The following is a 12,932-nucleotide window of genomic DNA, read 5'->3' as shown; positions in this document are numbered from 1 at the left end:
CCATGAGTTCAGTGCGTGTTGGCTCTTGTTTCGGACGGCAGAACGATCGCGCGATTTGCCGAAATTTTGTGTTTTGCATTGCGCGGCCGGTAATAAAGTTAATTAGTTCAGTGCGTGTTGGCTCTTGTTTCGGACGGCAGAACGATCGCGCAATTTGCCGAAATTTTGTGTTTTGTTTTGTTTTTCCCTCAGGACGGTTCGTAAGTAAATTGATGAATATATTTTATTATTTTTACAGCATATACTGTTATTGACAAACGCTCTATATTGTCGAATAGAGCTCCCTATTATTCACCTTTCCCACTAACACAAATTTTCCTTCCCGAGACATCTATGAAGGTAGTATGGGTTCCCTGCATCTTCACTAGTAGATGTTGAACTAACATTCCTTCCCTTCCTTCCGTGATTGTAAGGCCGTGGCCAGGTATACAACTGCTACTGTATAGGAAAAGGTACTAATCCCAAGTACCAATTTGCGACAATATACAGTAGATTGCTCAATTCAAGCTCTGTCTGGTGGGGGGCGGGTGTCGCGGGAGAGGGTTCTCTTCGTCGACTTCCCCTCATTTGAATGGAGGTGACGGGCAGGGAATTTCTTTGCGGTTTATCACCTCAGAATGCAAGTTCGCATTGTTTTCTTTCGTTCTGAGGTGATAAACCACAGAGAGATCTGCTTCTTGTCACTTTTGTTTAAGGGAGGGGAGGTCGACGGGGAGAGTCCTCTCTTGCGACATTCGCCCTTATTCCAGATGGAGCTTGAATTGAGCATTGTATTGCCACCCACGATTTGTACAATCACATATGCTATGCTATGCTATGCTAATATATTGCTTTCGCCATCCATCGGGCATTGCTATGCGCTCCTGGTGGCGAAATTTTAATTCTTTTTACACCAAGAAATGCTAAAGATAAATTTAGCAACTCTTTATAGTCTTGCCGTTGCTGTTGAATATTGAGTTGGATTTTCAAAAATTCAATCAAATGTTGTGTTTCATCACCAAGGATCTCAATAATGTTTTCGTCTACCATATTTTCACCAAAGGATTGATCCATAGTAGGCCATGCCGATTTAAATTTTATAAAAATACTTGAAGAAGGGCCTTTTAAAGGAAATAGTTTTTCCCAAGCTGCTGTCATCAAAACTTCGGCAATATGATGCCTACACGCCAGCCATAAAAGATCTCTGCCAATCCGCTTCTCGATTAGGGTACAAGCGCCTTTTTGCCTTTCTCGTATACTAAGTATACGGTAAAGGCTATAATTTCACTCTAAAACCAAACTTTTGATAGAAGGCTCGGGGACCCATAGTGTTATATACCAATCGACTCAGCTCGACGAAATGAGGTGATGTCTGTTTGTGTGTATGTATGTATGTGTGTGTGTGTGTATGTGTGTATGTGTACAAATTTTGTAGACACACTTTTTGGAACTTAGCATTAACCGATTTACTCGCAACAAGTCGCATTCGACGGGGAATGCGGTCCCATTGTTTGCTATTGAAAATTGGCCTGATCGGACATTGCATTTCGGAATTATTGAAAAATCATTGTTTTTTCCCAAGGGTCCCCCCTTGGAAAAAAAATTTCAAAATCGAAAAAAAAATTTTTTTCAAGAATGGTGGGAATGCATAGTAATTAATGCAAAAACATGCAAAATGATAGAAAATATGCGATCTATCCCCCTAAAGTGCTTTTTTGACCTTTCCTATGTGATTTTTTCAGTACATTTTACGATGCACGAGAAAGGCATCATCGCCGCTAGGTGGATTAATCTGGGTTTTTATTCCTGTATTTGCTGCTGTTGTATCAGATCCCATTGCACAGATGCGATCGCTTAGTTCCCATGCATTCATCAATTTGCAAAATTCGTTTTTTTAGCGTGGTAGCTCGAAGATAAAACGACGCCAGAAAATTGCGAGATTAAACATCGAACAATATCCCGGATGTGTTTTTCTACTAAAAAAAAGATCCCCCCCTTGCCCTTTTTATTCACCCACTCCCTCTCTAGCTACACTACTGTACAGAATACGGAAAGTATTTACCAATCAGATAAAAATTCGCGAGATTGCGTGATAATCATGCATTTAATTTCGCACGGCACCTAATACGCCTGCATCGCCGCCGCAATGGTCGGTGGTACGTTGCTCTCATTTTAAACACTCCTGGGGACACGCTCGAAACCCTCGACTTTGAATGCTTATAACTTGGCCAATTTCAAAGGGATTTACATCCGGTCTTCACCAGTCGCTTCCTTATATAAAAAACACATTTTGTCCACAACAGGGATTCGTCGACTACAGCGCCACCTAGAAGCAAAAAACTGAAACGGTTGCGTTTCCCCATACATTTGGATCACTTTTCCCATACAAACTTTGAGCCATTTGCGCACGTCAACCACTGAACCGAATGAGCTGAAATTTTCAGGGGAGCTTCTGGGACCCCCAAACTGTCATTTAAGGGTGCAAGGTTTGACATTCAGGATTTCATGCATTTTGGGCCAGTCTACTGTACATAGCTAGACGGACATCTTTTACAATTAACATTTGATAACTGTGCCCATACGAAGTGACTGTAGAACACTCGGGGATAAATAACTAGCTTGGTTTTAATTGCGCAGTTGAACACATTACTTCCTCTCGTGACATCTGTAGAGATGCAGACTTTTCGTCGGTTTCTATAACAACAGATGTACATCAACATTCCTTCCCTTCTCCAATGACCGTAACGACGTGGCCAGCGCCATTATTGACCACGTATAAGCTGAGCTTTTGGAACGTGTACTTTGAGGATGGCATGTGAATTCCTCGTCGCAATCGTTGTCTGTGCAATTCCGCTAGTTATGGTCAATCACGGAGTAACAACTACTAACTGTGGGGTCGTCTCATGCTCCTGCTCTTTGAAAATACGTTTTCCGTAAGGAGAGCTGCGTTTTGTTTTATAAATTTAGGTGTTTAGCTAGAGTTACTGTTATTTGGAAGTATAACATTTTTTGGATATAAAATTTTCACCATGTGTGTTAACAGTGAACAGAGAAACATTGTATTTGATAAAAACACCACAAGACGGATATGAAAATTATAAAAGCCGTAACGGCTATGCACTATTCGAATTGATTTGATTTTCTAATGCATTGAGAATAATGAGTGCCATCACTATTGAATCATTTCACTTTAACATCTGAAACTACATGGAAAATATCTGCAAATGTTTTAAAGTAGCTTCTAAGTTAAAATTATTCTGAGTGTGGTCATTTTTTTTTCGAGAATCTACGGTGAGCGGTTACCAATTATGACGTCACAGCTTCTAGGGAGGACGAAGTCTAAGATACTGTGACAGTACATATGCTAGGTATACATAAAAGCGAGACATAGAGGAGAGTGGGGCCTAAAAATCTCGAAACGTAGTGGACGTCATATTTTAATCGCCCCTGAGCGAACACGACATGACAGCTGCAGAACGGTGGAGTCGGTAGCTGTTCGAATCTGTTGCCAGTAGAAATGGCTAACACTCCGAAGTTTGTACAACAATCTCTCCAGCACATGCACTTGAACAAGTGGCCCGACTCCTGTACAGCGCCTCTCGATGCTCTGCCGACCAGCTCCTGTTCTGATCTATAGATCCATGAACTCCTGCTTACCAGACAGCAACCAGCCGAACATCCCGATTTCCTGATGAATTCCGCCGGTAACATTGAGAAGATCACTTGTCATAAGACGAGTTTGTACAATCCCATTTAATTCCACCACTTAATTGTACCTTGACAGATACGTATTTCGACCTCAACAATAAGGTCGTCTTCAGTGTCTCGTCGAAATACGTATCTGTCAAGGTACAATGAAGTGGTGGAATTAAATGGGATTGTACAAACTCGTCTTATGCCAAGTGAGGACATCCCACTGAAAAATTTCAAAATAATTTTCTTAACAAAATTGAGAAGATGTAAGAAACCTACTTCAGACTGAAGAGCAAAGCTAAGCGGATAGAACTAGTCATCAACACATCGAAGACGAAGTAGGGCAGTACACAACGCGCCGTTTCGCTTACTAACGGATGGCCACTAAATAGCGGGAATGGAAAGAATGGATCGGGACGAAAACTACAAAGAAGTACAGTTCAATCTGATATGCCTTATATACAGAGTTGGCCTTAGTCTTTAAACTTAGGTTAATGAAAAATAGCATATGGTCCATGGTCCACCGTGCGGCGTAATTTAATCTTGCAGGTATCACATGTTCGTTGGATGGCGGCTATCTCCGGATCATGCTTCTCATCCTATTGATGAGTTGCTTCGTGTCTTTGGCCTTCCAATCTTCTTGGAATACAATGGAAATCGGTGTATCTAAAATCCTTTAACAGTTTTCGAAACATTTTCACGTTTAAAATTGTTCACCGTGTACTTTTCCCACGATCTTTGTACGCTTGAAAAAAATGTACAATGCGGCGCGCATTCTTCTTGTTTTGATGGCATGTTTGAAACAACTGAACATGTTGGAGTAAAAGTGTGTAGGCGACAATTTTATGAATATTCTAAGATCTAAGGGTTCATTAACATAAGGAAATATTTCTCTGAAAGCATTAACGTTCCCATAGAAAAGTATTGAAGTATTGAAATTCCAATTTTTTTGGTAACCACCCGTTATGCGGGACAACTTTTGCCGAGTCGACTAGTGTGAAATAAAAATACAATTCTGTTTATCATCCGCATTGTTTATTGGATTTTATAAGGTACATATACTTTGTAAAAATATCGCTTAGCCCAAAAATTACGTCGAACCAAAATTGACCATTTGAATCCCCCTCCCCCTTCATCTTGTTTGAAACCTTTGAAAATTGTGTATAATTATTCATCCTTCATTTTCTTCATCACAACGTGACGTAATTTGTGGACTTCTCCCTATGGATTGCGTTCTCGTTCTTCCCTGCTTCGAAAGTTTTCGGGGGCACAGATTTGGCAATTACATTACTAATTTAATTCCCCTCAGAAAACAGGTATCCCCGTTATGAACACTATCTATTTCTTGCAATTTGCGTAGCAGTCAGAATATCATCGATCACAGACACGTCTTACAGCGTTTTTTTATGAATGGCATTTGTCACTCCTCACTGGCTGCATCAGCCACGTACCCAAGTTGTTCCAGTTCGTGAACCACCTTCTCATTCCCGCACAGATGATCCATCCAATATGTATAGGGATACTCCGGTTTGGTACCTCCGTACCGTTCCGGAAGAAACTCCGGATCGATATATTTGTGCAGCGAAGCTCGATCCGCTCCGTGGAAGTACAACCGCTCACGCATCCGATCGCTCAAAATCGGTTTAAACATCTGGAAGACTGTGTCGAAAACCCAGCCTTGATTCACGATATGGATCGCCGTGGTCCGCACCGGCATGCTGGTCTAAAATGGAAATCGATATAGAAATAGGGAAATATGAAACTGACTTTCGAAAGCTTCTACAAACTTACCACTAACAATGCGATTATCTTTTGCGCTACCGCTGGAGTCATGTGCCAGGCGTGGTTGAGCGAGAGCCCTTCGAGATCCATTATACCGATTCCTCCAACGACCTGGGAAATCGGCTCTAGGGCGCCTACCTCCAGCATTACCAGCGTAGCTTTGAAGAGGTCCGAAAGGGGAATTTTCGATGGCCGCCAGTTGCCGAATTTGAAGAAGAGCACCCGTCGACCTTCCTGGTCTCGGTACGGCGAGATCGTGATGATGTTATCGTCCCCGAGGGAACGCAACGTTAACGGATTCACGTTTTCGTACAAATCGGTGTTGCTCTCTCGGAATTCATAGTACCGGCACATCTGAAAGACGAAAGCAATCATATACGGTAAATTGTACTACTGTGGTGAGTCCATTGTAATAACAATGTAATATAAAGTAATTCTCGCTTAACTTTTCAAAAGGACCTAAGTAACATTTTTTCATGAATTAATTTAAACATTGCAATCAACAGACCAATATGAAAGCTTTTGATTGCAGTATTCAAATTAATTCATGAAAAAAATGTTACTTATGTGCTTCTGAAAAGTAAAGCGGCACGGCAAATGCTGGGTAAAGCGTACCATTGGTATTTCGCGTACCTGAAGGAATAAAATGGACCCCATTTTGCGGTTCTTAGCCTCTTACCCAGCAACTCCTATCCCTACCTCCTCGTGGCGCTGGCCGAGATACGAGCAACTTCGACGGGTAACCAACCCCGGTGGGAACTATGGTCGTATTCTGACAGGGAAGGGGGGATTTGCTCCTCTCCGGGGGTGCAAATCTGATCGAGCGTCTGTTCTCCATGTTAGGAGCAGTTAAAACAGCGTATGTTCCCCATGTTAGGGGCGGCTGATCATCGTCCGAGTGCCAGCGAGGGACTTTAAACTAAACTGTGCACACCATGTTGCACCGTGTCAGCATCGAGAAGGCAGCCCCTTCAACGCGATGCAGGTAGCGCAACCCTGGTAAGGTAGCCTACCGAAGATTCTACAGTTACCAAGAAAGGCAAAAGTAGAGCAAACGGATTGATACAACGGCAACAGACCCGGCAACGAATAAAGGACAACGATTGGAAAGTCGGATCTTGGAACGTGAGAACTTTGAATGAACCCGCACGTGTTGGGCTCCTGGCTCTTGAGCTACAAGTTGGCGTGAGTGTGGCAGAAATCCAGGAAATACGGTTGCCTCGAACTGGAGAACGTGAATTCCGGGCGGTGGATCCCATAGTGAACACGTCATTCAAGTACCACATCTACTATAGCGGCTATGACAGAGCAAAACGAGGAGTTGGCTTCAGGGTGATCAGGAAGTTTTCCGGTGTAAGCCGATAAGCGACCGCATTTGCGTGTTGAGAATGAAGGGCAGATTCTTCAACTATAGCCTGATCAGCATCAATGGCTCAACGAACGATAAGCCTGATGACGTGAAGGATGAGTTCTATGAAGAACCTTGATAAGGCCTTCGGAGAGTGCCCAACACACGATGTAAAGATTTTCATCGGGGATGCAAATGCGTAGATCGGAAGAGAAAGTTTCTTTCGCCCTGTCATTGGTACGGAAAGCCTTCATTCCGCTACCAACGATAATGGTCTGCGACTTGTAAACTTTGCTGCTGCTAGAGGGATGGGGGGGCAGGGGAATTGGGGCAGCAGGGACCATGTCCAAGGGCTTGACGACCCCTCCCCAGCTGTCTGTGAGTCAGGGGGTTCTGCCTAGGAGGTGGTGGGGTTAACAGGGGGCGCTGTTAATTCCCTCCCAAAAGCCACATATCCGCAAGCAAACCTTATCAAGTGACCGTGTGCCGCTTAAAGCATACAAGCCCCTAACCCCGAATCCCAAGGTGTCAGGCGACCCGTGCCGAAGGGATGAATGACCTGGGGGGTGAAACAATTAGCCAGGTCGTTAACGGAGCCTGTGGAGGTTCCATAGAGTGAGGGCTGCTTCGGCGGCAAGCGGGTGGCAGTGGGTGGTACCCACACACCCCCAAGTGGTGCACATGTGGTGTAAGCGAATGGGAGTTGGGGGTATTACTCGTAATACCCCCTCAGAGTGAGGGACCGAGTGTATGGGTGAGCACACAAGTAAGTCTCGCATGGTACGCATGGTCGGTAGTGTTAGAATGACTGAAGTCTGGTGAGGCCTGGCAGGAGTATCGGGGGCAGATACCTCTGCGGCACCTCAGAAGTAGGGGACACGAAAGTCTCGCTGCGTCTGGCAGGAGTGTCGGGGGGTTGATGCTTCTGCGGCACCTCAGAAATCGGAGACATGTAAGGTAAGTGGTGCCACCCCGTTGCAGGATGGGGAGACCACCACACTGGCTGAGGACTACCTGGGCTTCGAAATGTCAATAGGTGGGTGCTGCCTGCAAAGTACCTAATGGTGACCTATTGGCAGTATCAGAGCCTGGGTAGGTGAGTGTTAGGCACGCCTGACGTGCCGGGTGTTCCACGCCCAAACGATGCACAGGAAGTGCACAGAGTGGATAAAAATGGGAGATGGGGGTATCGCAACCCCCACTGAGTGAGTGACTGAATGTCAGGAGAGTGGTGCACAAGTGGTGCAAGCGATTGGGACTGAATGTATGAGCGAGCACACAAGTTAGACTCGCACGGTACGTATGGTCAGAGTGGCTGCTTAGGCAGTAGTGTGATCCGGCTGCTAGGAACGGATTGAGTGAAGTCTCGCTAGGCCTGGCAGGAGTGTCGGGGGGCAGATACCTCTGCGGCACCTCAGAAGTAGGGGACACGAAAGTCTCGCTATGACTGGCAGGAGTGTCGGGGGTTGATGCTTCTGCGGCACCTCAGAAATAGGAGACATGAAAGGGTCTGCCTCGTAGCTGAGGTAGGAGCGGCATAGGAGCCACCAACCTAGGGTTCCTTGCAGTCATTCAAGCGGCATTGGCAGGTGAGTGTTGGGGCACATGTGGTGCCAGTGTGTCTTGTGCAAATGTGTTGCATGGGGAGTGTCGAAGAGTTGAGGCGCATACGTGCACTTGTGTACGTCATGGAGGGGGCGCAATGCCCAATAGTCATCCCCCGAAGTATTGCTTAATTGCGGGCCGGGGGAATGACTAGAGAGGAAGGAGTTGGTTTTAGTGGGTCGGGAGTGGTGATCCCATCCCCACACTACCTGGGTTCGCCTCCCCAGGTGTCTGTTTGCAGATTTCCATTACCTTCGTTAAAAAAAAAGGGGGATGGCAATCAGCAGTACCTACTTCGCACATAAGAATATCCACAAACACACCTGGGAATATCCGAGTGGAAACACTTGCTCACAGATAGACCACGTGCTGGTCGACGGATGACATTTCTCGGATGTTATAGATGTAAGGTCCTTCAGAGATCCGAACATCGACTCTGATCACTATCTTGTAGTTGCAAAAATTCGGGCGCGACTTTCCAGCGTCACGAATTCTCGAAACAACAGAACGAAGCGTTTCAATATCCAACGCTTGTCAGTTGAAGGAGTTGCTGAACAGTACCACCAGAAGCTGGACCAGAAGCTAGGAGTCGAATGCTAGTGGCTCGTACCCGTTCCAACAGAGAGCGGTACAGTGTAGCAAGGGCAGAAAAGAAACGAGTCCACCGCAGAAAAAAAGGCAACACGAAGAGAGTGTGGTAGCTGAAGCGCAGGAGAACAAGGATAGAAACGATATGCGGAGGTTTTACGCCAATGGCGCGCGGCATAAGACTGCGCCAGTGCCCGCCATGTGCAATGACCGAGAGAGGAATTTGCTGACAGACAAGACTATGGTGGCAGCCAGGTGGAAGGAGCACTTCGAAGATTTGTTGAACGGTGAAAATGGAGGTGTATTAAGAAGCATGATAGACATAGTTGGCGACGGTTAAGCTGTGGAACCACCAACGCTGGACGAGGTTGAGAAGGCTCTAAACGAGCTGAAAAACAGTAAAGCTGCTGGGGAGGACGAGTGCCGGTTGAGCTTCTCAAACACGGAAGTGAGCAGCTGCATCAATCAATCCACCACATTATCCAGAAAATATGGGAGGTAGTAAAGTGTCTTTCGGCGTTGCAGTCTCGAAGAAATTAAAAACTAATTAGTTTCAATGTCCACATTTTTTTTCCTGTTCGAGTGTGCTACTGCGACCAATTTTTAGATCTATTGTAGCGTTACCCGTATCCTTAGTGTTTAAGTGCATGTCGAATTACTCCAGTGCTATTGAGAAGCAATGCAGTATCGGTTTCGATACAGTTGTTGTTTTGTTTTCTCAAGACTACCATGACAAGGTCCCGCTATTTAGACCCTTCATAGAGAGCAATCCCTTTGAAGACGCGCTCCTTATCAATAGGAAATCAATCCTTGCTTGAGAAAACAGAACAGTAATACTGTTTTTGGCCATGCATCGGAGCCCTAGCCACATCCTTGTCTTGCTTCTAGAATATCACCAGTGAAACTCTTAAAACCCGGGATTTACCTCTGTCTACAAGACCATTTCAAGCAAAAGAATTTGTTCAGTAATAAGAACTTCCGTGTGTTCCTCTCACTACCATTTTTCACCAGTTCATGAAGAGTTAGTAGGTATTTAAACCCCTAACTCGATTTTTCCAGCAGTCTGTTCAGCCTAGGACCGGGTACCGAGGTTTTTTAACTTGAAAAGTTGTTTCCACTGCATACAGTTTAGCCTCAAACAAGAGGAATTCGAGTAATTATGTTTTATTTCTGAGACTGCTGTTGGTAGCGGGGACTAAATACGATGAATCCTTAATTACCACAACTTATTGCCCTAGCTAAAAAAAATGGATTAAGCTAGGTCTCTGTTTGGTAGATCTTACACCTCAACACACTACGTCAAAGTGATCTACCGTGTTACGGGACAATGTCCACATTGAAACTAAATAGTTTTTTAATTTCTTCGAGACTACAACGCCGAAAGACACTTTACTACAAGTTTTCTCAGTCGAAAGATTCTCTCCGAAAATATGGGAGGATGAAGAAATGCCTGCCGGCTGGTTGGATGGCCTCATATGCTCAATCTATAAGAAAGGGCACAGACTAGAGTGTGCCAATTACAGAGGGATCACCCTTCTGAACTCGGGGTACAAAATCCTGTCGCGTATCCTGTTGAACAGACTGAGACCGCTTGAGGAGTCCTTCGTCGACGAATACCAGGCAGGTTTTCGTGAGGGCTGATCAACGACGGATCAGATGTTTAGCCTGCAGGTGATGAGACGGCGAGGATAGGCTTAACCATTAACTCTACCAAGACAAAGTACATGGTTGCAGGTAGAGATAGGGGAAAACCTAGTGGTGTTGGTGCAGAGGTAGTGCTTGATGGGGATGTGTTTGAAGATGTTGAAGAATTTGTTTACCTTGGAACGCTTGTGACATGTGACAATGACGTTTCCCGTGAAGTGAAAAGAAGTATTGCTGCTGCGAATAGGGCCTTTTATGGATTACGTAAACAGCTTAGGTCCCGCAACATGCAGGAAGAAACGCTCTATACAAAACTCTGAATCTACCAGTGGGTCTTAATGGACATGAAGCATGGACATTAAAAAAGGCGGGTCGGAGAGCTTTCGGGGTTTTCTAGCGAAAAGTTCTGCATTGCGTACAATACTCGGAGGGAAACTAGAAAACGGTGTGTGTCGCAGACGCATGAATCATGAGCTGTATCAAGTATACAAAGAAGAAAATATTGTGAATAGTATAAAATACGGTAGACTTCAGTGGGCTGGTCACTTAGTGCGAATGTCGGAAGAAAGAATAGCGAAAACAATATTCCAGGCATAGGTGTATCGACGGGGGCCCTCCTTAGCCGTGCGGTAAGACACACGGCTACAAAGCAAGACCATGCTGAGGGTGGCTGGGTTCGATTCCCGGTGCCGGTTTAGGCAATTTTCGGATTGAAAATTGTCTCGACTTCCCTGGGCATAAAAGTATCATCGTGCTAGCCTCATGATATACTAATGCAAAAATGGTAATCTGGCTTAGAAACCTCGCAGTTAATAACTGTGGAAGTGCTCAATGAACACTAAGCTGCGAGGCGGCTCTGTCCCAGTGCAGTGTGGGGATGTAATGCCAATAATAATAATAATAATAAGAAGAAGAAGAAGGTGTATAGGTGTATAAAGGTGTATAGACGCTCTAGCCAACCAGGTATCCAGGTATCTGCATATGAACTTTACAGAAACTGTATTCAATTTTGGCATATACAATTTCGGAAGATTTCAATACAGTATCTAGGGGTCGAGGCTTCCTTAGCCTAGCGGGAAGATGCGCACCTAAAAAACAAGATCCTGAGGGTGGCTGGGTTCGATTCCCGGTGCCGGTCTAGGCATTTTTCGGTTTGGAAATTGTCTTGACTTCCCTGGGCATAAAAGTATCATCATCACTTGTCATAAGACGAGTTTGTACAATCCCTTTGAATTCCACCACTTAATTTTATCTTGACTGATATGTATTTCGACCTCAACGAAGTCGAGTCAAGTACAAGACACTGAAGACGGCCTTACTGTTGAGGTCGAAATACGTATCTGTCAAGATACAATTAAGTGGTGGAATTCAATGGGATTGTACAAACTCTTCTTATGACAAGTGAAGACATTCCACTAAAAAGCTCAAAATAATTTTCTTGTTATGTTATGTTAGCCTCATGATATACGAATGCACGAATGGAAACTTGGCTTAGAAACCTCGTGGTTCATAAATGTGGAAGTGCTGTTTGGACACTAAGCAACGAGGCGACAATGTCCCAGTAGGGGATTTAATGCCAATAAAAAGAAGAAGAAGATTTCTTGTATTAAAACGTATCTGTAAAGATAACAAAACGTAGTGGAATTAAATGAAAACTACTAAACAGTTGAAGACATTCCACTAAAAGAGCTTCTATAATTTTTCTAAAAAAAATTGTTACATTTAACTAAATGCCGTCGTGGATCAAGTTCCCAAAGGTGACATCAAGATCTACATGGGCGACTTCAATGCGAAGATCAGCTCCGGCAACCCAGACTATAAGCGTGTCATGGGACATCATAAACTTAGAGAAATGAGCGAAAAATTTGAGCTGTCTGTAGAATTCTGCAGGGGTAACGACATGGGGATTAGAGGATCCCATCGACCAGTGCACAAAGTCACGTGATGGACATAGTAAAGATCAAATCGACCACATCTGCATCAGCCGAAAATGGATAAGGGGCCTGCTTGGTTTCCAGAATCCACGCAGTGCGGACATCGTGTCTAACCATCACCTCCCAACTGGCAAAAAGCTGCTACGGCTAGAGGAGAGACTCGGAAAGCGATTCAACACCCGCGGACTTGGAACTCAGGGAGCAGAAGGTAGCAGTGTAGAAGAGCAGTGGACGGCCATCAAGAATGCCTTCATCGAGCGGGCAAGACCCGGAGCAGCCAAATAAATCCCGTGAACGGTATTCCACACTGAAAAAGAAAGTTAGTCCCGGCTGCAGACGAGACAAGCAAACGTGGGCCT

The 12,932-nt window shown here is 44.8% G+C and overlaps 1 protein-coding gene across 2 annotated transcripts in view; it reads right to left on the bottom strand.

Annotated features, from left to right (window-relative positions):
- Positions 1–4,685: 4,685 nt before the first annotated feature.
- The window catches only part of LOC134213285 (clavesin-1), a 74,840-nt gene continuing 66,593 nt past the window's right edge, over positions 4,686–12,932 (bottom strand). For both annotated transcript variants that reach the window (XM_062692190.1, XM_062692189.1), the window contains exons 4-5: positions 5,464–5,808; positions 4,686–5,395 (exon numbers count right to left, since the gene is read on the bottom strand). In XM_062692190.1, coding sequence (XP_062548174.1) covers positions 5,093–5,395; positions 5,464–5,808 — 648 coding nt within the window. In that variant the 3' untranslated portion in view covers positions 4,686–5,092. The remainder of the gene's footprint in view (positions 5,396–5,463; positions 5,809–12,932) is intronic.

This window comes from Armigeres subalbatus, chromosome 2 (assembly GCF_024139115.2).
Source record: "Armigeres subalbatus isolate Guangzhou_Male chromosome 2, GZ_Asu_2, whole genome shotgun sequence".
In the NCBI taxonomy this organism is placed as follows: Eukaryota; Metazoa; Arthropoda; class Insecta; order Diptera; family Culicidae; genus Armigeres; species Armigeres subalbatus.
The sequence above is the reverse complement of the archived record's forward strand: the minus strand, read 5'-3'. Positions and strand labels throughout refer to the sequence as shown.